At 40.2% G+C, this 27,139-nt stretch overlaps 1 protein-coding gene across 2 annotated transcripts in view; it reads left to right on the forward strand.

Annotated features, from left to right (window-relative positions):
* The window catches only part of HS6ST3 (heparan sulfate 6-O-sulfotransferase 3), a 277,624-nt gene extending 253,040 nt beyond the window's left edge, over positions 1-24,584 (forward strand). For both annotated transcript variants that reach the window (XM_038159142.1, XM_038159151.1), the window contains exon 2: positions 20,400-24,584. In XM_038159142.1, coding sequence (XP_038015070.1) covers positions 20,400-21,105 — 706 coding nt within the window. In that variant the 3' untranslated portion in view covers positions 21,106-24,584. The remainder of the gene's footprint in view (positions 1-20,399) is intronic.
* The last annotated feature ends 2,555 nt before the right edge of the window (positions 24,585-27,139 follow it).

Consider the following 27,139-nt stretch of genomic DNA (forward strand, 5'->3'; position numbering starts at 1 on the left):
CCATGGAGATCTGTGCTACTTCACAGTGCACTGGCAGAGTGCACTCACAAGATTTCAGAACAAGGACATTTAAAGCAAAAACCATTTACAGAGATCAGTTATTTCAGCAGTTCACAGCAAAGCACAGGCATGGTAGTTCTGAGCTCACAACAGGGAAAAGTGAGAGGAACTTTGACCAACAGAGTCTGTAGATTTCAGAAGAGATCTCACAAAAATCTGTATTTCAATTTACCGGAGTTCAAGAAAGAAAGAGAATGTCAAAAGTTGAGTAGGATCCTACAGACTTGAAAAACCTGACCATCGTATCCAAAGAATCTCCAAAAATTTGACTGCCAAGAAAAAAGGTATCTCCAATCATTGAAAAAGAATTCAAATATCAGGTATCATCTTATTTATAATCATGGATACTGTATCCCAGAGAGTCACATGATTTTATTTTGGACATTTTTCAGTATTTTCAAGGTCAAAAATATTAATTTTATCTGAAAAATTAAACTGAAGAAGACTGCCTCCTTGAAAGGACACTGGCTTGCCCTCTCCCGGTTTACATTTGCACAGATGCTGCTTGATTAGTCAGGGACACAGTGCCTCACTGGGGTTACCCATGCTTTCATCTCTGCATTTCAGCCTGGGCTCTTGCAGGTCTTTGGACAGAAGTAGGTCTCCTGCAACCTTTGTTTCTCTGCTCCTGTGAGGGCTCATGTCTCCTTCTTACAGATTTTAGAGGCCTTAAGCAGTAAAGTTTCAAACTCAGCTGAATGCAAGACATCTCCAGAATTGAGATATGACTGTGACAATTATTTGTTTGCTCATATTTACTTGCTCTTTGAGTGAATAAACCCTTGTCAGAGAAAGTAATGCCGTGATTGCTTTAATTCCGAGCATGTATAGTCCACCTATCATCCAGCTAATTTACTGTGCTAACAACTGTCTCTCTACATAATGAATTAGATAATACCTTTTTTAATGTCCACAAATAATTGATGTCCTGGTTCAGCAAGGCTGTTAAAGGCTGTCCTTGTTCAGCAAAGTGCACAGACACGCCTTTAACTTTGTACAAGGTGATAATGGCGACAAGATGGCCAACTGGTCCCCATCTAATTGAGCTGTTATTTTTGTCTTCAAGTAACTTTGCCTGTGAAGTTGTGCCCATTAGTGTGTATAAAGTGCTAGGCTGAATTTAAAATAAAGTTTCCTGTGTAGCCTAGAAGTATGCTTTTAAAGGATATTAATTTTACTTGTTGGCTGCCTGACAATACCTATTTCATCCATATGTCCTCTGGATTAAAAAAAGGAAAACTTTGTATAATTTATGGGTGTTTCAAATATTCCTTGTGTATTAGATATTTTTTCCATATCCACTATTTGAATACATTTCTTCATGAGAAGAATGGAATATATTTCCATATATATTAGAAGGAATATATTTCTTCATGAGAAATAGGTGGACAAAACCAAATCATCTTTCTGTTAATTGTCCATTATCTGTGTCTTAGTTACTCTATATCTGCCACTAAGTGGTAGCTATGAAAACACATTACTGCCTTATTAATGTCAGTCATTTCCTCATTAAGATTTGTACTGCCTGAAAGATGCCATGAAGAATATGAAACAGCCATTTCCAAATAAAAAGTGAGAGAGTGGCGTGATTTAACTCCAGCTATCAAACCAGGCCCCATGCAGCTCTTCAGTCACTCCCCCACTGCTGCCCACTGGGAGAAAATCGGAAGAGAAAAATTTTGGGGAGAAAATCAAAAAAGTAGAAGCAAGACGACCCATGGGTTGAAATAAAGATAAAAAGGGAAAGCAAAACCCACACAAGCAAAACAAAACACAAGCAAAATAAAACAAATTCCTTGTTTTGTTTTGCACACAAGCAAAACAAAACAAGGAATTAATTCACTGCTGGCCATGAGTGGATGTTCAGCATCCCAGGAGAGCAGGACCCCATCACATGCAATGGGGACATGGGAAGACAAAATGCCATCACTCCAAACACCTCTTCCTTCCTCCTTCCTCCACTTTACCTACTGATCTTGATGTTCTATGTTCTGGAATATCCCTTCAATCACTTAGGGTCACCTGTCCTGGTTGTTTCTCCTCCCAGCCTCTCCTGCATCCCTCTTGGGGAGCACAAGTGGGAAACACCTTCCTTCAGGATCCTTGTGGCACACATGGTACATACCCGACATAACAGTCAGGTTTGCTTTCATCAAAAGCTCGTTGTGGTGTGTAGGAACTGAGGGATGTTTCTTCGTTTTCTTCCATAGCCTAAGAGACTCAAGCTTGCCTTTCCCATTCTCATAAGATCATTGCAGCTGTGTACTTGCTGTCTCTACAAAGAAGGAATTTTTCCCCAGTCTTTGGTTATGTTTCCTTTTGACTCAAAAGAAAGCAAAACTTGGTGTGCAAAAGTGCAAGGATATGACTTTAATAGGAGTTGAAGAAAATGTTATAAAAAAAGAAATTAAGTACAGCATAGTGCAGGGGTGATTGTGATAGTAAAAGCAATGAGGAGATGTGATATTCTGTGCCTGAGCAGAGTCTGTGCAATCTGCTGTAAAAAAAACACTGAACTATGGGCTTTCACATGATCATAAAAAGAAATATTGAACAGGCATCTCACTGAGCAATGCCTGTTCAGTGCACTGAACAAAGCAGGAGTTCTATGGAAAAATAATAATTTTTATTGCAAATAAGTAGGGTGTTACAGTGGCAAAATAAAAGCTGCACAAATAATATTCTTTCTGGCATTTTCCAACTCCCTGGACAATATTTCACCTTGTAACAGAGGCTTTTATACATTACTTTTCTCATGAAATTGCCACACTTTTGTACTTAAATATGCTGTACTCCTTGAATTTTATGTGTGATATTCAACTTCTAAGAAGTTTAATAGTTTAGTTGTGTCGTTTACTTTAATTCATATAGTTCTGGCAGACTGACACAAGGAAATGTGTATTACGCGGAAAGACTTGCAGAGGTTCGGTAAGTTGGGACAGACACAGAAGTGCCCAGGGCAGCAGAACGAAGCAGATTGTCCTGCTGTGTTTGCACACTCATAAATCCAGAGTAGCTCCGGCATGGCCATAACAGGTTAGGTATGAAGGCCACAAATTTATTTTTTTGTGCTTTGACCGTACAGTCGGACTGGCTTTAGATACCCTAGTAGGTGCTCAAAAGCAGGGTTGAACAATGACGCAAATTACTCCTCTGACATAAAACCACTGTGCCAATTCAAGCTGTTCAGAAGGAGTCTGCAAATTGTTTTTGTGCCATACCAGGCTGGTTTGTTCTGCATCTGCCTGTGTCCATCAGATATCACAGGTGAACACAAAAAAGCAGTGGAGGCTGGTATGTGCTTTAGCTAATTCATGCTGCCCAGGTCTGCCATGGGTCATATTTGCAGTGCCAGGCTGCATAGCCACATGCAGACCTGGAGTGGAGCAGCGGTGGAGCAGTCAGGAGGGGCTGAGCCATTTCTCAGCCCACCTGAAAACCTCAGCTGCCATTCTGTGCCACGGCCTCAATGGGATGCTCCTGTCCTCTGTGCTGAACCTCAGCAGTCGGTTCCTGCATCCAGTCTGTTTCCATGGTTCATTTCTCTTTCAGAGCTGACATGCTGTTTGATGTTGCCTCCTATCAACCCTTGGTAATAATATATTTTCTGATAGTCTCTTCTTAAATGAATGGAAAGTGTTCATTTTTAAAAGCGGTAAAGAACTGCCATTTGTAACACCCACATCCATTTTTAAGAAAACAGAAAACAGATTTCTTATTGAAGGTGAGAGAACATTTTCTATGGCAAGCATGACATCCAGATTCTTCCTTATGCATATGACTAAAACAGTACAGATTTTTAAATTTTTTTTGTTTTTGCTTTAACTCATCAAGATGAGATACTTCTCTCATCAATGTCAGGGAAAAAATGTAGGATTATGTGGGTGGCTTGAAGTAGCACAGGGATAGCTAAGCTGAGTCAGACCAAGGGTCCATGTAACCTAACCTTGCCTCCAAAAATGGAGATTCCAAGGAGGATAAGAACAAAGCAAGCATGTAATGAGGATACCCCTGAATATACTCCCCTGGCTGAAAAATTCAAGGCTTGAGAATTTCTCGCTCTTTGAAGATTTCTCTGTATTTAATAGCTGTTGGTGGGTTCATCTGACATGTCAAGTAGCTTCTTCAACACCTTTTTAATATGATATTTTTAATTCAGCTTTTTATAGAACATTATTGTCTTAAAGCCTTTTTAAGAAGCAAAGTTAAGTCCAGGCTAGGTTAAAATAACAAAGTCCAATTGCAATACTGTGGTATTATAACTGCCTTAGGATATCTGGCATTGAAAGTTACACTGATGCCACTTGCCATATGCTGAATGATAGGGTTATGCCAATATATAACTCTAAATAACAGGGGTAAACCTGCAGAAGGGAGAAGACTGCATACCAAGGTTTTCAAAATAATTTTTGGCTCTGCGATTTGTTAAGGAAGCCTGAACTAACAGTAATATACCTAATGCACAGGGCTCTAAACTGAGTCCTCAGAGAGTCTGCGTGCCTGGGATGCAAAAATGAGGCGGTTCCAGTTTCAAAGAGCTAAAATTAAAGAATCTCAATTAAAAAAAAGTTAGCTTGTAGAGGAAGGGCACAGATGAGAGCAGCCCTGTGAAAATGGTCTGTGAGGAAGCAGCCACATAGCTAAACCAACACACTTCCAGGTGAGAGCTGTCCCCCCATGCTCCAGCTTTCAGCCTGCCCTCCTGAGCCAGCTGCACAGCCCCTGTGCCCACCCCAACAAGAGTGACACCATCCCACTGCCACTCATGTTTCCCTGCAGCCAGCTCCCTGTATAGAGAAACTTGGTGCAGGAGCAAATGGGCTTAAACTTCAACTTAGCTAGGAGAAAGCTGAATTTCTTCTGTATCAGCCCAACAGTCTGTGGTACATGGGAATGCTCCATTTCTTCTGCAGCTCTGTCAGGCATGAAGTTATGCTACTGCTGTGTGAGGACACAAATAATGAGGGAAAACGAAGAGCAGAAATAGAGGAAAAAAGAAACAAAGTGGTGCCAAAGAATGAGAGAGAAGCTAGGAAGTGTGGGTTTTCGATGATAAAACCCAGCCTGTACTAGTTATTGTTCCTTGTAGAAAAAGCAGTGTAACTGCAAACAACATGAAAAAATGTCTGAAGGGAGTTATTTTTAGAGCCATGGTTTATGTGAGAATACTTAATGCTGGGGTATTTATTAAGGCCATGGAGCAAATTTAAGTGTCATGAATAAAGGTCTATATGTATGCAAACCTCCTTTTCATCCAGGCAGGGCTGTTCTTTAGCCTGGACATACAGTGGCTTCTATCCCCAGAGGGAAAGTAGAATTATAAGTGCTAAACAGCAATTGCTGAGACTTCTGGGTTATGTAGTTTTACCATATATTAAAAATTATACAATTGTAAACAAAAATGTTGCTTTAGAAAAGGCCCATTGAAAAGGAACATCTTCAAAGTAAAAAAAAAAACACCAAAAAAACCAAATCAAAACCAGATTAGTTTGCAACCTTTTCTCTTACTTAGCTAATTTTTCTAGGAAGGTAGCACATCTTCAGTTACTCAGCTCTGATGAGATTTCTTTTTTTAAATTCACAGGTGTTAATTGATGTTAAATTATGTAATATTCAATATATGTATCACAAATAAGATTGACCCAGACTATGTAATCTCTATTAGATAAAAGACAGAAATATTGAAGTCATTAAAACTGTAGAAAAATATTCGTGATGATATCTAATATTTAACCTGAATTTTGCTTTCCTGTTTGCATCGCTTCTATACTTGTATTGACAGTAATACTCCATATGAAACAGAAGGCAATTTACAGAATCCTTAAAGAAATCCTAATGAATGTTTCATGTTCAAATCTTTGTGTTACTTAGGATACACATCAGCAACATTGCTCCTTGTTTATGCTGAAATAGCTTTCATAACCCTGTCATCATCCCACTCCTTTTAGAGCAAGAAAAGTTTGTGACCTGAAGAGCACCCTGACTCTTCAAAGGGAAGGAAGAAATCTAAAGATAAACATGCTTATCATTAGGTATTTCTAGACCTTAAGTTCAATTTCAGATAGGCTTTGTCTGCTGCCTGAATTCACATTCAGCATCTGCACAGATGTTCATTAAATTCCATGAGAAATAGTTTTGGAAATGAAGTCCCACACACGATTCCCCTGGCCTTTAGTTCAGAAAGATGCTAGATCATGTTGAGTCTCAATGTCAAATATCTCTGTGGGGAAAGACTAGAAAGCCTGACCTATTTGCATATGTGAGCGTGTATGGCAACAGTCTGCTGCACTTATGTATGAGGAGAAGGTTATTTGACAATAATAAAATTGCAAAGATGATAACCCACAGTTAAAAAAAAAAAAAAGACATTTTCTCCTTGTTTTTACAGACAAAAGCCAACAAGGAAGAAGGAAGAGAAGGGAACATCCGTTCAGAGAATGTGGCTGGATTTTAATAAAGGCTGGATGGCTTCACGGCCCCTGAAAACATTTATGTATAAATGAGTTGAGATAATAAGGCTAATCAAATGTCATGCTTCAAGTCGTCAGTTCATGGCCTGAAGGGACTGGGAAGTGGATTTTTGCCACTGTACAGATGTGCTTCATTGATTAGGATTTGACCATTTCAGAGGAAAGTTACAGAGCCACAGGCATCCGTGATAACTTGCTTGAGCCGGTATTCTTATGGAGACCCATCAGGTTCTTGGGTGTTTTATTTTATGTGAATGCACAAGTTTTAGAGCAGCCTGACCTCTGTCATGGACATAGGTTAAACATGACAGTATCATACAGCACTATCACTGGGAAATCATGGAAACTTTGCTCAAAGGTTGTGCTGCTGATCAAGGTGCAGAGATTCTTTTGACTGAGTTAGCAGATTGGTGGGTTTGTGCTGTATCTGCACAAACTGAATTAATATAATCTCTCTCTGGTTTTCCTGAAAGGCAAAGAATCCTTCATAGAAGTTGTTTAGAAGCCTAGACTTCTTTATTTCATCTTATTAGCTTCTTTCTCAGAGCATGACATCCACAACTGATGGTACAGTGCAGTCCTCAGCCTGGCATGTGTGACTAAGCCTGAATAATTAAGATTTGAGGTCAGAAAAAGGAGATGGTCCCATTTCTTCTAGGTATTCCAAGGTCAAAGGTATGGTAAATAATAAAAACATCACAGAGCTACAGCTGAGTTAAGAAGATGAGGACTTATAACGCTGTGTCTGTAAGACATTCAGAATATTAAAGCAGATAACAAGGAATGACAAACAAGATTTGTTTTTCATATCTGCAGGGAGTTGAGAGGACAGTGCAAATAACTTTAATACCATTTGTACCTTAACTGTGGTGCCTACGGGATGTATTATTACAGGGCTGAAATCACTCATGGCCGCTCCCTTTGGGCTTTGCCTACAAATTACAAAATAACGCAGAGCCAGGCTCCATCCTGGAGGCTGCCTCATCATGGCAGTGGGAGCTGGCTCTGTGTCTCTGTGTGTGTGTGTGTAAAAGGTCTCATTCTGGCTGCATTGCAAGTAGTGAACTCGGAAAAGCTTGATCAAAGTTCTTTGCATGCCAAGTATATAGTGGGAATTGTGCATAAAAAGTGACTCCCTTTCAAACTACAGGTTTTGTTGCATGAAATTCTGTCACAGAGTCACTTCTAGTTGGTAAAAAGCTTTTTTTCCTAAGATACCATAGTATCTGTAGACAAAAGCTTTATGACATCAATTTTTGGAAAGCAAGTTAAGCTTTGGGGAAGATTTGGGGAAGATTAGATGGCCCCCTTGTGGAGATTTTATGGATGTATGTGTGTATATATATTTATATATGTACAAAGATGCCTATTAGATCAATGGAGAAGGAAAATGGCAATTTTGCTGATATTTGAGTTATATTATTAATACCAAACATTTCTGGGTTTGCTTACAGTTATATATTCATACCAAATATTTCTGGGTTTGTTCAGATGCTATAAAGTATTTTAGTAAAACACAAAGTTCAGTGCAAAATGGAAAGTCAGCAGTCTGTCATGGAAGTATTCAATTGCAATACCCTGTCATCTTCTTGTTTATTGGCTTACAGGTAAAATCATGCATTACAGAAAGAGGAATTTTAGGAGAAAGAAAAACAGCATTTTTGTTTTACAGCTGGGTAGTTTCCCTAGGTTTTGTGAACTATTTCAATGTACGAATAGGGAACACTTCTGTTATAATGTATTCATTAGTAAAATCACCTGGAATTCTTTTATATCTGTGTTGTCATGTTGTTTACCTTATGGGAGGCTTTAAAAACTCAGCATGTAGGACAAGAAAATGATTGTGATGCCTGGATTTTGTGATGATCATTTATAATTTATGGTCATTTTGCTTGACGTCAGAATTAATAAAGATTTGAGGCAAAGTTTAGAGAGAATAAATTAGTGTACTTTCAAAGGGATTTCAATTACTGAGCTCTTTTTATTGTTAATTACTTTATTAATTGAGCAGAATTACTGTACTGATTCAAAATGCATTGCAGTGAAAAATCCCACAGAACTTTTATCTGAGCTTTCCAGACTTGGAAAAGACTGCCTGGAACTGAGCTTTTAGTTGGAAATCAGAGAAAGCTCAGCTGGGGAGGGAGCCTGGTTACACTTGTGGCAAAAACTGGTTTCCAGTGAAGCCAGTTACAAAGGAACACTGGTGATGCTGTGTTACCTAGCCAGAGAATAAATGGGATAGCAACAGCTCCTTCAGAAAACAGGAAGAGGATGAAAATAAATATTGTAGTTGAATTTAAAATAACCGATTTTGCTTTGTTTTAGACCTAACAAAATCTGACTGAAGAAATGTAAATGTCAGAAGATTTAAGGATCTGGCTACATTTGATTTGTTTCTTCAGGGGATCTTTGAAACTGAATTTTACCAACCAAGTGTATTCCTGAAGGCAGCCAGGACCCTTGGGATAACAGGCCCTACATGAAAGTATGCAGGGATTTTTTTTTTCCCATAGAACCATTATGAAAGGCCTTATGTTGTTAAGTTATTGAATAGGCAGGAGTTCTGTGTCCCCACCTTTTTGCACTGGAGCTGGAGGAGTGCTCGGTAACCCGGGCAGTGACTCCATGAGAGTCCTCCTGAGACAGAAGCTTCTTCTAACCTTTTTGGCAGCTGCTGGTTGTGAGGAGGGTTTTGTGGTTTGTCTTGTGTGCATAAGGGATATTTTATAAATTCTGTTATGCTAAGCTGTTACCATGGCTATAAGTATCAGACTTCTTAGGAGAGTCTCTTCCCAAACAGGTTTCTGTAACCCTTTGAGGCTATACTGGCAAAACAAGCTCAAAGTGCAGGTCCCTTGTGCAGCATTGTCTTCAGGTTTGCTCTTCTCTTGCGCCTGTCTGTCATCACCTTTCTTTTCCCTGACCAACTCTTGTTTTCTGCTGCCACTTCCTGCTGTGGGCCATCCCCTTAGCTCATTTCCCCTGTACTTGTAACATCTTCCTGAGAAAGGCAAGTTCAGAGCTTCCTCCGCAGGCTGGGGCTAGCGGCAGCTCAGGCAGGAGGTGGGTAGGACAGCAGTGCAAATGCACCTTTATTTCATGTTCCCTTCTGTGCAGTGGCCTAGCAAAGGCAAAGAGAAAAGAAACAACAATTTTGAGTAAAGAGGTCACATGTGTTTCAGATTTACATGGTTCTTTTGAGACACAGCAATGATCTGTGCACAGTGGATAGAATGGGGATGAAGTGAGCAATGGATTCCTCCTTTCCCAGTCCTCTCCATAAAAGATTTCTTATTCTTCCCAGCACAAATGCCTTGCACATCTTTAAAGAATGTTGTAAGACACTGCACATCTATTGCTTTTAAATAGTGCTTCCTCCTGTGTGTGCTCACACCCTGTTTCTTAAGAGGTACAAGGGTTGTTTTGTGCGTGTGCTTGATAGAACAATGCAATTCTCATTGTTTGAATTATTATTGCGTTTTGTATTTGTATTTCTTTCAGCAAGGTTCTTGCTACTTTACTCCTTTCAGCGATTTAAGGAATACTTAGAACAACTGAGCTTGATATAATTTAGGCAAAGAACAAAAATCACTGGAGGGACTTTGTTGGATTTGTGTCTCATCAAGAAATGATTTACAATTTGCATCAAGCTTGTTTGTTTTTCCACCAAATCACATCATCTACACATTTCTATTCCAGACCACTACACTCTGAAATAAATAGTCATTTCCCCATCTTTAACCAGCCTCTGTGTGCTCACATGCACCGAAGCTGGGGCCACCAGCCTCTGGGCTGTGACATGTAAATCCTGCATCCATCTCTGATAGCAGAATGGAAATTTACCTTCAATAAAGTATTTGATAGACCAACATGTGCAAAGTTATTATACAAGGCAGAAAGCATGAGGCTGAAGATAAGAATTTTCTGGTGAACAAGAAGCTGGTAACAAAACAGGATGTGCTGAAAGAGGAACTTAAAGGAAAGTTATCCATGATTTTCCAGGGGGCTGGTCTTAACTCTGACCCTATTTAATGTTTCCATTAATGATGCTGGCACTAAAAGCTTAAGTATATTAGTGGAATTTGCTTAATGACATTGAGAATTTAATAAAAATAGGGGAAATGAAGTTTGGTAGTACAAAGTCCATGGTTCATGCATCTGAAGCTGGCAGAAACAGCTGTCCTCTATCAACGGAATGCTTACCAGCCAAAACAAGGAGTCTTCATATTCAGAGAATGACAGAATGGTTTGGGTTTGGGATGGGTCCTTAAAGCCCATCAAGTTACAACCCCTCTGCCATGGGCAGGGACCGTCTGAGCCAGTGACACAGTGAGTTTCCAGAGTCATGTGGCCCCACAAAAAAACCAAAATGCAATGTGAGGGTGGGTGTATCAGAGAATACATTGCCAGTGGAGGTAAGAAATGTTTATTGTATAAGGCACCACTAAAGCCTTGTGTGAAATTTGCTCAATTCCAGCCATGTATAGTGAAATTTGAAGTGTGCAAGTTCAAATGCCAGGAAAGGACTGCTATGATGATCAAAACCTGGAACAAATCTCAGAAGCTCCTTACTTTTGTAAGCCCCCTATCAAAAGCTAGCATGAAAAGCTGAGATGTTGGAAAACTCAGTAAAAGGATCTAAGCATGACCCAAGGGTTTTGGGGACTGCAGTTTGGTCACTTACGACTTTTCTTATCAGAGGAGACAATAAAAAGTAGTTCAGCTTTGTAAATTGAAAGTTGAGAGGTGTGATTGCTCTCTGATCCTCAGCTTAAATGCTATTTCTCCTTCTCTGATGTTGCATTTATAAATCTCCTTTATGTATTTGCAGTGTTAACTCAAGAACAACTGGATCTAAGTAGACCAAGACCAGGTTTTGTCTGGGAATAAGACTTGTGTTCCTAACTGTAAGAAGCAACCTTCACAAGATATTTTCAGTAGGAGCAATGGCATGAAAAGGATATTTCAAAAGCAGTTAGGAAAGGGATAATTGAGTGCTGTTATCTGTGTTAGCAGGGTAGGTAGGGCACTGTGATGTCTCTGAGAGCTTTTTTTCCTAAATAAATCAACACATTTCTTCATATCTGCTCATACTACTCTCTATTTTCTTCGCTAACAGTGAGGCTGAGCTTCCATACATGTTTAAATATAGAGTAAAATGCCCAACTTTATGCTCTGTGTTTGAAAATGTATGCCAAAGTCCTGAAGGCAACACGCAGGAAAAACCTATATTAGCTCAGAGGGCTCACACATACTCATATGCTATTCATGTGCATTTTCTAACATACTGGGATTAAAACCATGGGTAACTACATCATTTCATTAGCCTAGGAGCTGCTCAAGATCCAGATTTCATACTTGTGAACAGAATTAATTTCTTTAGGGACATTTAGTGGCTGCACTGTCCTCTCCAGTTTCTGGAGACTCTATATTGAATAACATGTCATTGAAGTAAGTATTCATGAAGCTGCTCAATAATTCAGGGTGTACTGATTTGGAGTGTTATAGGCCTAGTTAAAATCTTATTTTAAAAACCCCACAATCTCTTAAAAGAGACCAAAAAATCCTCTGTACTGTTCCTAGGGTGGCTGGGAAAGAGCAAGGCAGAAGGAGATAATTTAGTTGTCAAGTTGGTTCGTGTTTGCTGTGTTGCCTGACAGGACTGTACATTTGGTGACGACAGACTTTCTGCTGTCATTCAGAATCCCAGAGCCCCAGGGGTGGGAAGTGACTTCAGGAGAAGTCCAGCCTCCTGCTCAGAGCAGGGCCACCACTGAGCATAGTTGGGGGTGCTCAGACCTCTGTCCAGTTGGATCTTCAAAATCTCTGAGGGTGAAGGATGCAGAGCTGCTACTGACAAAACTTTCCAATACTTAATTATTCTGATAATGAAAATTGTTTTCCTTTTATTCTCACCTTTTTCAGTTTATGACTATTGTCCCTCATTAGCTATCCCGCCATGCACAAGAGTGAAAAGTCTTGCTTTATCTTCTTACTGGCCTCTTCTTAGGTGCTGAAAGGCTGCTGTTTGATGTCCACCTAATGTCTTAGACACTTCTTTGAAATACATCGTTAAAGTCTGTATCCTCACAAACTTACATTCTCCTATGCCAAGAAAAAAATTCTCAGCACTCCCACTATCCTTTTGCAGCAGTAGGTCCCAAGATAAACGTTCACTGATAATTTTGAAGGGCTTATGGCAATGTGACATGCCAAGAATGTGATTATTATTGTCATGATTATTCATTACTTTAAAAAAGTACAAAATCACATGTCCTAAGTCTAAAAGCAGAGACTATCTTAAGAAGAAATTGTCATTTTGCCTTGTCTGAGGCCAGTTGTCTTCATTCTTGAAGTATTTAAGAAAAAAAAATTAGAGTCTCCACAAATGCAGTTTTTGCCATTGTTTTCAATACAGATGTAGTGCTGGATTTAGAAACTAATCTTTTTTTTTGTATTATATGAATCTGTGAACCAGTGCTTTGTTAAAATAGCTCACCTAATATCTCATTTTTGTTCATATCTTTCCGTAGCTCTATGCCATTATTGAATTTGTTCTAGCTTCACATCAAGAAAAATTGAACTCTTTAGTTGGAAAAATTCCTAATGTTGTATGTGTAGCATTTGTGTTGCCAAAGGTTCACTCCCTTTCTTTCACCCTTCTGGATTACCCATAATCACTACTGTTAAAATTTGTTTGATGTCAAAGAGTGAGTGATCTCTAAAGACACTCCTTGTCATCTGTCATTCTTTAATCAGGTGTAGGACACTAATCTTCTGATCAACAACCATGCAAAAAAAAAAAACCAAAACAGTGCCATAAAGCTTTCCTGAGGTTTTTCTGATGGCATGGATACAGAATTTAATCTGATATTTCAGAGGATATTTTTTAAAGAAAAAAGGGCTTGCAATATCTAAACAGAAAAACTGGGAGTTTTGTGATGAAAGCAGTGAATTACTCTAAAAGAAACTGAAGTTAGTGACAGGGAATATTCCTCCTAACATGCAAGGAAATATAAGATTTCACATTTCTTAAGTGCTTCCCAGTGCCCAATCACTACATTTCTCTTGCCTGTAACAGTCTGTGTCACCACAAATTACTTCCCAAGTGACCACCTTTTCTGAGCAGAACCAGAAATACAATCCCAGCTGTCTGACTCCCAGCCCTCCCTCTGTCACACTGATATACTGATGTATCAGCAAGGACAGCAAAGTTATAATGGACTGCTTTTCTAACTGCTGGATTGGACATTTGTATGAAACAATACAGAACTTGCTCAAAAACTTAATATTTTACTTTGGGGAATGTTCCAACTCTGTAAGCATGTTTAGAAAGAGGTATTATACCATGACTGGTAGATGTATTATAGGTACAAAGAGTTGTGAAATGAAGGTTCTCTCTGGTTATTTCTCCCTCATTACAAAACGTTATGTTAGTGGTTAGTTTTTTATGTTGGCCTGAACTTTGCATTCCGTGAGTACGTCCCTTCAGGCAAGGACCCTTTGGCTCCAAATGCAGGGCTCACCTTGCAGACAGAGGCACCTGTACAACACAGACACCTCCAGGTCAGCAATTAAGCTCCCTCTGTGGCCAGGGTACACAGTGTGATGCAGAGGGAGCCTCGAAAGGGATGCAGCTCGTGCCAGAGGCGGCCCCTGCCATGGCCAGCCACACGTCACTGCCTGTGCTGAGCAGGTCCCTGCTGGTTTCAGGGCTTGCCTCGATGCACAGCTCATATGTGGACCACTGCAATTAGGTGTCCTACCCTGAAAACAGCATCCAGTCCCATCTCTGAGCAGGCATGTCTTATGGATTTAGCTGCTCTTTCTGCCACTGGGGTAATGAAATGGGTAAGTTTAACCAACAGAGACTTGTGGCCAACTCGGAAATGGGAAACAATGGCCAGTTTTTATTCCAGTTGGATTCAGAGCCATGGGACAAAATCTCAAAGGAATAATGAGACACATCTAAAATTTTGCAGTTTTATACCTCAAAATTAAAGTTGGGCTGTTTTATTTTTCTTTTATTTAACTCTGCTAAGTTTTCCTTTAATGTGGAGTAAGTGTCTACAGAATATTACAGCCACTGTTTTAAGTCAAGTGCTCATGATCCCAGATGAAAAGTGCAGAAGTGGAGAGTGCTCAGATCCTCTGAGAAAACAGCTAATTAAGTGCTTTTTCTACATGCTGAGCAGGTGATGCCTGTGGTGTGAGTAGATAAACCTTCACTTCTTAATGGTAGTGGCTGTTCTTTCAGTAATAGTCTTGTAAAGAAACCCATGAAAACCTGAAAGAACAGATAATAGTATTAAGCTCACAAATTTATGTAAAGGATTTCTTAGAAAACCATTCCATCATGGTGTCTAGCATCCTGTGACAGACACTAATCTTAAGAAGCCTATGTGCTCCTGCTGCATCATCTTTGCAAAAGTTTGTGGGGCAGCTAGAGTTTATCAGTCTGGCTTGGTGGATAAGCTGTATGATGTTTCCTGCAGACAGATGGACATGCATATATTTTGTGCACTGTTTCATAGATTTTTGTTACAGTGCCATTGTTCTGGATAAGCATGCAGTCTGTTCTTGTTATTTTGGGCAGTTTATCTGTAAATTAAACATGCCATGGATGCAGAGACACTCTGCACAGAAATGCTGCCAGCCTCGAGCTGATGCATCTGTGTTTCACTGACTTTGACCAGTTCAGATCAGCCTGACAATGTTTCTTTGCTTTCTGCCTTCCCCCATCATTCCTGTTGCATGTCCTTATTCCCTAATTGTACAGGTGATGCATTATACTTACCTTTGTTTCATTTGTTTACCCTCTTCCTCTCACCATTACCCATACTGACAATATTTTGCCCAAAGAGAGGTTACTGATTGTGGGCTAACTCTGTTACTGCCTGTGAGAATTTGGGCTTCAGGATAAAACTGGGAAGTATAAGGCTTTTTTTCCACATAATGCTGATCCTTCTTAAGCCTTCATCTTGCCACAAGCTCCGTTGGTAGCAGAAGTGTGCTGACAGGATGGCTTTGGGTGGGTATTTCAGACCTTTCCTCAGGAGCACACTCACTTCCACAATGAAAGCGTCTAACATCTTATATCCACTTGGGACATAAACTTGACCAGGGCTTTTATTTTCCTTTCTGCCAGGAAGAAGTAGAATGTGGATACTTTTATGATGCACCTGGATTTTTTCAGTCACTTGGGTTTTTCTTTCTTCTGTCTGCTAGTGTTTTCCAAAATATTCTCTGGTGACTCTTTTTCTCCACCTCAAATACTCTTCTGTCTCTAAATCCACTGCCATGAGCACACTGTTCTCCTTTTATGAAGATGCCAAACATCCTTCTTCCCCAGGAGGCCCTACAGGATGTTTCTGCTCTCAGTGTGCGGTGATCCTTCACGTATTTAGTAAATCTCCCTCAGCTGGGACATCTGTTCCATGGTGATAGAAGAGGCAAAATGCCCTGGTTTGGGATCACCTCTGCTTATAGCAGACTCTGCTCCTCTGAAATTAATTTCTAAACCAGAGCAATACTATTGAAGGATTAATGTAATATTAGAGTATTTATATTAAAATACCTTATAATGTGGAAGAAATACATGTTCTTAGGTTATAATAAGAAGCTCATTTTATCTGTTCTTTTAATTAAAGGTTTTCTTTGCCTAATGCTAATGAAGAGATTGAATTTCATGCAAGTAGGACTAGAGCCTTAGGAATTACCAAGTACTTCATAATTCCAGTGTAAACAATAGTGTGCAGCCCACACTTCACACTGGTGCTTGTTTGAGCCCTTGCATGGATCATCAGGCCCTTGGCGTGACCATCACTTGTCCAAAAATCAACTATCCCATAGTGACAACTTCAATAATCCATTAGTTTCAGTACATCATGCTCAAAAGGAGATTGTTTAATCTGGGGAAGCTACACAGTTTCCTTCCAGGAGGATCTAACACTGCAACTAGTGGGCTGGTGTTTGAAATGAAATCTAGACTGGTCTTAAATGTCTATATGTTTGTATAGACAGTCACAGGTCTGACAGTCAAACACAGGTTGTTGCCAGTTTTCAGTGTAAATTTTTACACACACACACACACACATGCTGATACAGATATTGATTACATAATTGTATAGATATAGCTTGTATGGGTTTTAATTAATTTGGAATATTTTCTGAAAAGGATCTTCTCCCTGACATACTAGCATATTCTTTTTGTCTAGCCTTTAAACACTGAGGGTATCTGTAGCAGTAGTTTCAGCAATCAATGATGGGAGTTTATAAAAATGAAGCCAAGAAGTCTGTGATGAGTTTGCTTTGACAAACAGGATAACAGAAGTCATTACTTAATTCTTTGCTCAGTATTGCCTGCAGTGGGTAGGTAGCCTTTGAGTTCAACACAGCCATAAGTGTGAGCATGGGTGATGAAAGAGGGTCATTTACACCAATAAGAACAAGTGCACATCTGTATTCAGAGTGGCTCAAGCATTTTCAGTGTTTAGCTAACTTTATGCTATTTTACTGAACAGTGAAGAAAGGCCATATCCTGTTTTGTATTTTTAACCTGCTTCTTGTCTTTGTTATGAGCTGACTTCTTGGCTATTCCCAGTGTGATTGAATGCTAGTATATGAAACACTGAGGGCTCCAAAATGCTTCTATAATTATTCCATAAATGTCAACATTTGAAAACAATTTGAAAACAATTTCCTATGATAATTCTATAATTTATGTAATTTTCCTGCTGAAACAAATGTCCAGGGCCTTAGTGGGTTTACTTGTGTCATTATTCTGGAGATGTGACACGCTTTTCCCTGAAAGAAAACTTCGTGCACAAGTTCAGTGTAGCATTCCCCCAGTCCAGGGGCAGCACGTAGCAGTGTCATCTGGACAGTGTCCAGGATAAGGTGGAAGAAATCTTAAGGTCTTCCAACCTCAGATTGATTAAAAGGGTGACAGAGGGTCAAAGCCAGAAGGTTAATCAGCAGGTTGTAAATTGTGAATGCAGCATAAGTTATCAGCCCCTCAGAAACTGTGTGTCAAGCTGCTGTTAAAGTTTGTATGCCCAGTGAAGAAGCCATTTGGTGGATAATACAAGAAGGCAACTCTCTGGAAGCTGCAGAATCCAGCAGCAGACTTATCTGGGCAGTGAAAACAGCTGCAGAAGTTAGGTACTCACAAGGAGGAGCAGCAGCAGGCTGGAGAAGGTTTCTGGCCCAGTATGCAGAAGGGAAGGTGCAGATGTTAACCAAAGATGTACTGTTCTCATTTCCATGCATTTGCTTTGTACTCCTGTTTATTGCACATCAAACACATTTACATGTCCAGGGATGAAAGGGAAATGATTGATGCAAAGGAGGTATTTTTGTTAATTGTTGTTGCTCTGAGTCATATCTGACTGGGACTGCTGGAGATGGGTGAGGAAGGACAGAACTATTATTAGAGGCATAAATAACTGTCAAGAGTAACTTTTAAATCTGTCTGTTACCGCTTGTTAACATCCAAAATTACCTGAAGAGAGGAGGGGTAGCAATACAAGGACTAAGCCAATGCCCCATCTTTGTTGATGTAGATGTTTGCAACTGCCTCTGAGTCTTTGTCCATTTTTTTTCCCATCTCTCTTCCCTTGGAGTTTCAGCCATTTTTGGTCACAACCCCATCAGTGCCTGCTGGATGTTGCAACAGCAGCTTCTTATGCTCAGAGCTGATGGGTGTTTGAGAGTTGGGCTGTTTTATCTGCACAGCACTTGTGAAATGCGTCCCCTTTTTTCCCTGTAAAATGGAAAGTAGTTCTTAATGTGCTCTCATACATGCAGTGTAGAGCCAAGATGAGATAAGCATCCAATCTGAGAAGAGAAAGCTGTGCCTCAAGTGCCCAAAGACTGCTTTTTCATAGTGAAACAATCCTGCAGAGCACACAGGAGGATTTCTAGTACTTTCTGCTCTGCAGGAGAAGAGGGGTTTTAGAAATACCTGTCCATGAAGGGTTGTGTGATTCTTGGGTTCCCTGTTGATGTGGGTGGTGTAAGTAACTGAAGGGGACCAAAACAGCTGATGTGCAGTTTGGCTATGTGTGAGCAGCAGTCAGAAGACCCAAGCTCCAAATGATTCTGGAAATATCATTCTTCAAAGTGTTATCTGATGCTGACAGAAATCTTGGCTTTCAGTGCAAGTGATAGTGAAAATACATCCATGACACTCCCTAGTTTAAATCCTTCCACCTGTAAAGCTTCTGCTGTAAAATAAGTACTGAAACAGCTGTTTCCATTAGATAGTAGTTCAGGAAACTACCCTGCAGCAGAACATAGTCCATAGTTTGGTCTCATAACCTTATTCTGGAAAATATAGGTTCTGTAGGTGGAAAATTCAAAATGAATACAAATGAAGTATTCAGACCTGTTTCCCTTTGCTTTGCCTGCACTGGGAAATATATCTGCATATTTAGCAGTATGTGGGGAAATAAATATTTTTATGGTTAACCTAAGGATGATGGAGGTGGTGAATCTTTAGTGGCAGGAAGTGGGTGATACCTGAAAAAGCAAAGTAATTGTCTTGGAGGGTGTTAAAATTTTTGAGATTTTTTTTATTTTACTGGAGTTAGCTCTTGTATGAGATGATGCTTCCAAAATGTTGGTTTGTTTACAGGGTAGCTTGTCTTCAGCAAGCTTGCTTCCTGCTTACTTCCTTCATCCTGTCTGCTTCCTGCTTACTTTCTTCATCCTTCTCCAGGCTGAATAAAAAGCACTGAGATCAGACTTTTCTTAAGAAATCTTAGGGCTCATGATTTATTAATGTGTAGTTTGCAGTAAGATGAGTCATGCAAACTCATGAGCCTATTTTTGTACCAGATCATGTGTTAATTTTAGTCATTAATCTTCTTCTGGTAATTCTAGCTGAGAGAAATCATAAGTATTTCAGTTTTGCTTTGTGTTTATGATATCACCTTATAACTCAGGTGAGTTATTATTGAGTAAAACATCTCTCAGTAAAAAAAAACCTCAGTCTGTGAAAGTTTCCTTGATACATTATTTAATTGCAGTCCCTTTCAGATTGCCATAAATAAGACATACAAACTGAATTTAATAGCAAAAAGATGAACTGACAATGTGAGCTCCATAGTTATTTTCTCTATTTCAGATCAATATATCTTGGTGTCTCTTTTGTATTCTTGACAGGTGCGATTGAATAATAATAATCCTTACACCAACAAATGCTTTTGTACTACACGATTATAACTAATTTCAATCAAGCTCTTGTCTAAAATTAAGTCATATGAGTGGATTTTTGGTCTCTTATTATCTTCTCTCCAACCCACTTAATAATAGGGTTTTTCTTAAGTAGGTGGCTCATGCCATTCTTCCACATGGAGTTATTTTTAGCACTTACACTGTCCACATGAAATTGCTTAAGCTTTTCTTGGGTTATGCCCAAGTTCTGTAGAGATTATCAGCCCCTGCATCTTGTGAGATGTGCGTGTCTCAGTCCAGAAGAGAAGTGGCAGGATTATTTCAATCACTTTTCACACAGTTTCTGATATTGCTGGCGGCTAATACTTCAATGTGGAGGGAAGCACACTTCACTTAATTGCTTTCTATGTAAAGTAACTATCACTGAACACTTGATAGGTCAAAGTAATTCTGTTTCTCTGATAACTGCTTATTTCCTTTCATATCTCTCTCTCTCCCCCAATTTACCTTGTATTTTATTCACAGTATTTATGAAGATTTTACTGTCTGAGAAGGAGTCACCTGAAGTGCCTACATTGCACCGGAAAAAGTGAAAGGCGTAGTGCCAGTGTTGGGTAATAGTTTTATTGGAGAATAAATAGGAAAATCTACTGAAATCTTAAAACTGTGTTTAATTATATGTTTCAGGAATTTCTATTACATCACCATGCTGAGGGATCCAGTGTCACGGTACTTGAGCGAATGGAAACATGTCCAGAGGGGTGCGACCTGGAAAACTTCCCTTCATATGTGCGATGGAAGAAGCCCAACACCAGACGAGCTGCCTACCTGTTATGAGGGAGACGACTGGTCTGGAGTCAGCTTACAGGAGTTCATGGACTGTAGCTACAACTTGGCCAGCAACCGCCAGGTGCGCATGCTGGCAGACCTCAGCCTGGTGGGGTGCTACAACCTGACTTTCATGAATGAGAGTGAGAGAAATATGATTCTTCTCCAAAGCGCCAAGAACAATCTGAAAAACATGGCCTTCTTCGGGCTGACGGAATTTCAGAGGAAAACACAGTATCTCTTTGAGAGGACATTCAACCTAAAATTCATTTCCCCGTTCACCCAATTCAACGTTACGCGGGCCTCGAATGTGGACATCGGCGAGGATGTGCGGCAGCGGATAGAGGAGCTGAATTTCTTGGACATGCAGCTGTATGAATACGCAAAGGACCTGTTCCTGCAGCGCTTCCAGTACTCCAAGCAAGAGGAGCATCAGAAGAACCGGCTAAAGAGGCGAGAGGAGCGGCGACTGCTGCGGGAGCAGAGAGCTCACCAGTGGCCAAGGGAAGAGGCAGCAGAAGTAGCTGTTACTGAAGATTATAATAGTCAGGTTGCAAGGTGGTGATGCTCCTCCATCTTGCCTAACCAATGAGAGGATCAGATTGTTTGTGCAACGTGGCTACCTGGGAATTAGCCAAGGGAGACCTACTGCTTTGGTAAATGAGACCTCGTCTGACAACTCCCCCTCCTTGTCTCAGTTTTTCTTGGTTTCTGCCAATGAGAATGTATTTTTTTCTCAATAGGTATTGTTTAGTGTTATTAAATGGCAGTAGAATAAGATTCCTGCCAAAAAAAGACTTCCTTCAAAGGCCTAAGCTATGAGGATGGGTTGAAGAGAGAGAGAGATTCTTTGCATTAACAGATGTACCCTGTACAATCTGAGCTACTAAAACTTGTGCAGACATGAATGATAAATTGGGGGAAAATACCTGGTATGGGTTTTTTGTGACATGAGAGCTGGTTTATTTCGTACTGTTCATTACAACTGTAGTGCATAACTTTCTAGTGAATGAAATGGAGAAGGTGCACACATTGCCCTTCAAACTTCTACATGCTATGTTTTGATTAAGAGAAGAATTTGATGAGGTGATTAAAAAAGACATAGGGAGTGTTGGATTGGGGCACTTCTAGCTCTGTTCCAAAGGCCAGCAGTGAGAGATTGATTATAGGTGAGGTGGTAGAGGGGTTGGCTTATTTCCCTGCAGGTGCTGAGAGTACCAAGCCCAGCCAGGTAGGAACCAAGTGTGTGTGGCAAAGGCAAGCTTTGAGAAATGAGGTCCACGTGGCAGCTGAGCACACATCACAGAGATTATCTGGCTGAGGGCAATGAAATCTGCCTTCACATTCTCAAAAGAGGTCAAGCAAACTCCAGGGAAGAGGAAAGAGAGAGAAGGAAAAGATTAAATATTAGTGCGACATTTTCCAGATTTGCTGTAAAAGCCTGGAGATACATTGTCTGTGAAGGTAGGCAGGTTTATTATATTGTCTGTTAAAATACATTGATGCTGAGTGCATACAGTTTAAATTGGTTTTCTCTCTAACTACAGTAGTGGCTAGAAAAAAAATCAGCTTTCATTTTTATAGGATACATAATGGATATGTGGAAAGTCTTGATATTTATTACTCCATATGAGGGTTCTTTGTAAATTTATTGTTTTCATGATGAGAGATCTGTATCTGTTTTTCTTCCTTGTCTAGAAAATGATTCAATGGGTTCTTCCTCCATGTGTTCCATTCTTGTGGCTAAACTGCATCTGTTTATTCCAAGATTTTATGTTGTTCCATTCGTAATAGTGAAATTTAAAAAAAAAGGGTCCTGTGCACCATAGATCTTCTGAGAGTTTTTTTCCTTCTTCTTCTGGCATAAATGTAAAGCATTAGGAGGAAATTTCTCTAAGTGCCTCAACATGGCTGCTAAATCAAGATGCTGAAAGTATATTATTGCATGCATGAATGGCTTTTACCTTATAGATTTGCTAATTAGAAGTACTGGAGTACCTGATGTGGATGCACATTTCTCGCTTATTTTCAAAATTCAAAGTTTCCATCCAGTTGGTTGAAAAAATAATGTATTACAGAAAAAAAGAGGCTCAATTTGAAAATTTGTCCCTTCATTTCCAAGTTGGATTTTTTTTTGTGCATGCTGTATCTTCTCTTCTTCTGACAATGCTATTGCTACATATCTATGCAGAATATCAAAAATCGAGTCTAATGATCCTGTTGAAAGTTTATGCATATAATAATACATTGAACATGAAGTATCATAATATCATTAAGAAGTGAAGAAGGCTACCAGGATGATGCCTCATTATCAATGTAGTTCATTAACAATATGCTGCTTTACGTCTGATTGTCAGTGTGTTACTTTGGGGTGAGTAGTGGTGGGTTTTGGTCCCTAATACCTCTTCCACTCATGGTTCATGTACATCTTCTCCCACCTCCACAATCAGAAGGGAAAAGGAAGATTGTTGTTCTCCTGTCTGAGCATGGGATGTCTGCCTTAGAGAAGAGTGAGGAGCTCCCTGGGTTCCTGGATGGTGCTGCTTGGATCCCCATTGCCTGGAAGAGGTGCTACGACACCTCGCTCATGTATGGACACCAACCTTCCAAGACTTAAATTGAAATCCTTACAGTTGAGGTCTGAAGCTCGCTCTGGGTGTCCTGGCTGCAGGACAGTGGGGCTCACTGGCACTATTGCACCTTCAGCACAGTGCAGGTAATTGACAGTGATCTGACAGCCGCTGGCACCAGGGCTTTAGGCTGGGCTGGCCCTGGCCCTGTGGAGGGAAGGAGCTTTCTGGCCGATGACCCAGGGATCATGGGAACTGTTACATCTCCCCATTCCTGCGCCCATTGCCACATCTTGCTGGAGAGACCAAACAGCGTGAGAGGGGAGGGAAGGGTGCTTTTGGCACCTGATGCTCAGTCTCCAGGATTTGCCAGACCACTTCTTGTTCCCATAAGCACAGGTAGCTCGGGGTGCTGGGGAGACTCTGAAGGGCAGGAGAGAAGCCAGCCATGTGGAAGGAAAGATGCAAGGCCAAATTCACATTAAGCAAGGAAGTAAGATAAATTCCAACTCATCTTTTGTTCTGTAGGGCATCCTTTTCTCTTCCTCCTAAGTGCAAAAAAAAAGTTGTCACTTCCTCACATACCTCTTTGCTCAGCAGGCCACCTCTCCATGCTGCTCACAGCAACTGGGGCCCCGTTTTTCATTTAAAAAATGCAGTGTTTTTCTTTTCAAGGGAGAGGAGACAGTGCTCAGAAATACTTCCCTGGAGCCTCACCAGTGACTGTAAGTATCAGTTTCAGCTGTCTAAGCACACCAACTGTTCTCCAGACTGTTCCTTCTGCCTGATACAAAACAAAGCCTAATGAGGAAAATCGAAGACGTTTTCTAGGTGGTTTACATTAGCTTGAATAGTTTGGCAACATCTTAATGTGATGCCTAACCTTTTTCATCAGTCATTTCCCACGAGTCAAGATTAGGGTCCTGAAGAGCTGTTAATGTGCTGTGGCATCTCTGTTAATGGGATTTGCCTTAACGCTTGGGATTTAGTTAAAATTGAAGTTAGTTTGTTCGATTTTTTTTTTTCCTCTGGAGCCTGTGTAACAGCACTGGTTGTGCAGGAGTAAGTTTGTTGCTTTTGTTCTTTTGGGTTTTGTTTTTTTTTTTTGGGGAGGGGTGGGCAGTCAGCAGCTAAGACCTTGCCCAGAGCCCTGGGACTGAAGGGCCTGACACCTCCTCCCCTAGCTCCAGCTGCAGATCCAGCAAACTCACTGCACCAACAAACCTGTTTTTCTTAGCAGAGTTTCCTTACACGTGACAAATAAAGCAGTTTGGAAACACCTTCAGGCTGACTTCTGAGACACAGGCTTGCAGCCTTTTTCCTCTTGGGCACTGTGCCTGAAATAATGTAATGCAAAAGCAAAATAAAGGTCTTGCTTCATATCTCTGTTGTTCCAGGTTTTCATTGCTCTGACAGCAGAAACTTCACCTTAATTACACTGGCCCATATAAGATCAGGGAGCAGCATGTTTCTTTCTAAAGCTTCCTGAGCAACAATGCTATAGGATTTCTGTCCATCTTCCTGGCATTCTTTTGTTGCTCAAACAAGGCAATTTGGCTTCTGCTACTGTGGTGCTGAAACAAATCTCATTCTTTTGTAATGGAGATGTACTTGCTAATCTCTCCCATCACATTCCCAGCACTGCCTTTCCCAGTTATAATTCACTGTAGGCTTGGAGTGGACAAAGAAATATGCTGTGTCATTAGAAGTCGTTCCTGATAATTTGGTGTCCAGTCCAAGCACTCACCATATGGCCTTATGGCCTTTTTAAGGAGTGAAAATTTGTCCTCTTCTTTCCCACTCACCAGTGCTGACAGTAAAAACCTTTTTCACCATCAAGAGAAAAACCCCCCACTGTTTCTGATGTTGGGTATTTTCCACTGCTCTTGTGTTAATAGTGAGGCTGTCAAAGCCTTACTAGGGATTCTACCCAATATACAGCAGTTACCTGCTGTTCAGTAAAAACAGAAATGCAGAAAAAAAAAGTGATGGAAGTCAGATACAGAGCCACACTTCATAACTGTATCATACCCATTCAACCAAAGGCAGGTCACATCACCTTTGTGTCTGGAGATGTTTCAGATTTGACATCCATGACTAAATCAGGAGGTTTCCTAAGTTGGTCTTCTTGTCAGCACATGCTTCCTTCTGCCCTAGTGGGATCTTGTTTCCCACCTGCACTCCTGTATCAGTTATGATCACTGCTATTTTAACACATATCTCACTTTTTCTTCCCTCTGTTGCTGTTTCCCTGACACACATGGAATTACTCTTTTTTTTTGGTCTGGGATAAGGATTATCTTGTTTCCAGACTGGTGGGGAATACTATATACAAGATGAACAATCACAATAAAGTCATTCAGTTGAAGTTGATGCCTGTTTCCTCTGTATGTGCGGGGAAAAAAAAGCAAGCATGCTTGAAAAAGGTACCCAGTTTTCACTGTAACACTTCTTTCAGTTTGGTTCTTGTAATACTTTCTTTGTCTGCATTTTGTGGAGGGAAATGGGTTCCATGCCTGCAATGTCCTTGGCTTTCCTCTTGGCCATATCACTTACTCTGTGATTTCAAATAAATGTTGGAAGAGAAGAAAAAAAAATAATTCCCATCAGTTGCCATATTTAAGATGAAAGAATAAATTAATAGGTTGTAAATTACTTTATTCTTTAGGAATTTTCCTTCTGTTTATGTGCAATAATGTTTGTGAATTCTGCTACTGAGAGATTGTATTGTGAGTAATCATATATACTTCCATTCCTATTTAAAAGATAGTTTGTAGACCTAGGGATTTTCATTGACGTAAAGCACAATTTAATGAATTATTTAATGTGTTTAACCATTGTGGTGTCAAAAGCAATTGTTTTCATATATTTATTTGTTGGTGATTTTCTGTAAAATGATGCTCATTAAGAGATCTGTTAAAAATGAAGTTTTGTTGAATATTGTTGGGTCCATGAATTACTTATGAGAACAAATAAACATTGATTGTGTTTTTGAAACACTAAAGATTCTATCTTATCTACATAGCCATAAAAAAGACTGAAAATGTTTCATGTCATAGTAAAAATCTACTGTGTGTTTTTAACAAAATGTACATGGAGGAAAATCATATTGCTATACCTTATTAATTAATTATATTATGGCCCAATACCAAATCTTTTGCCTCCAATTGGACTTCGTTTCTGCTCCAACAGCACTGAGGAGCAGTCCAAACTGTCAGGATAGAATGTTTATGAGTAATAATCATGGGAAAGGCCAACAATGTCTTGGTGGGAGTCTGTTACAAACCAGCCAACCAGGTTGAAGAGGCAAATAAAATATTCCATAAGCAGCTGGGGGGAAGACTCACAATTGTCAGCATTTGCTCTTATGGGGGACTTGAACTTACCAGGGGTCTTCTGGAAATACAATACAGTGGGGAGGAAGCAGGTTCCTGGAGTGTGTGGAAGAGAACTTCTGATATGTCAGGTGAGCAGCCCAGGCAGAGCCTCACTGGAGCTGTTGTTTGCAAATGGGGAAGGACTGGTGGGTGATGTGATGGCTGGAGACCGTCTTGGGCACAACGAACACGAAGTGATAGAGTTTCCAATTCTTGAAGAAGTAAGATGTGAGTCAACAGGACTGTTACCTTGGGTCTGGAGGGCAGACTTTGGGCTGTTTTGGAGCCTGGTTGACAAAGTCCATTGGTAAACAATCCTGAAAGGCAAAGGAGTCCAGGAAGGCTGGACATTCTTCAAGAAGGAGGTTCTAAAGGGACAGGAGCAGACTGTCCCCATGTACCGAAAGATGACCCAGCAGGGAAGAACCCCAGTCTATCTGAACAGAGAGGTTCGACTGGAATTCAGGGTAAAGTAGAGACCTTCAGAAAAAAAGGCAGGTGACTCAGGAGGACTACAAGGATATTGTGAGGTTACACGGGGAGAAACTTAGAACAGTGAGACCCTAGCTAGAACCTAATCTGGCTACTGCCATAAAACACAGTAAAAATGTTTCTCTAAATACATCATTAGTAAAAGGAGGGCTAAGGAGAA

Source organism: Motacilla alba, chromosome 1 (genome assembly GCF_015832195.1).
Source record: "Motacilla alba alba isolate MOTALB_02 chromosome 1, Motacilla_alba_V1.0_pri, whole genome shotgun sequence".
NCBI classification, from domain to species: domain Eukaryota; kingdom Metazoa; phylum Chordata; class Aves; order Passeriformes; family Motacillidae; genus Motacilla; species Motacilla alba.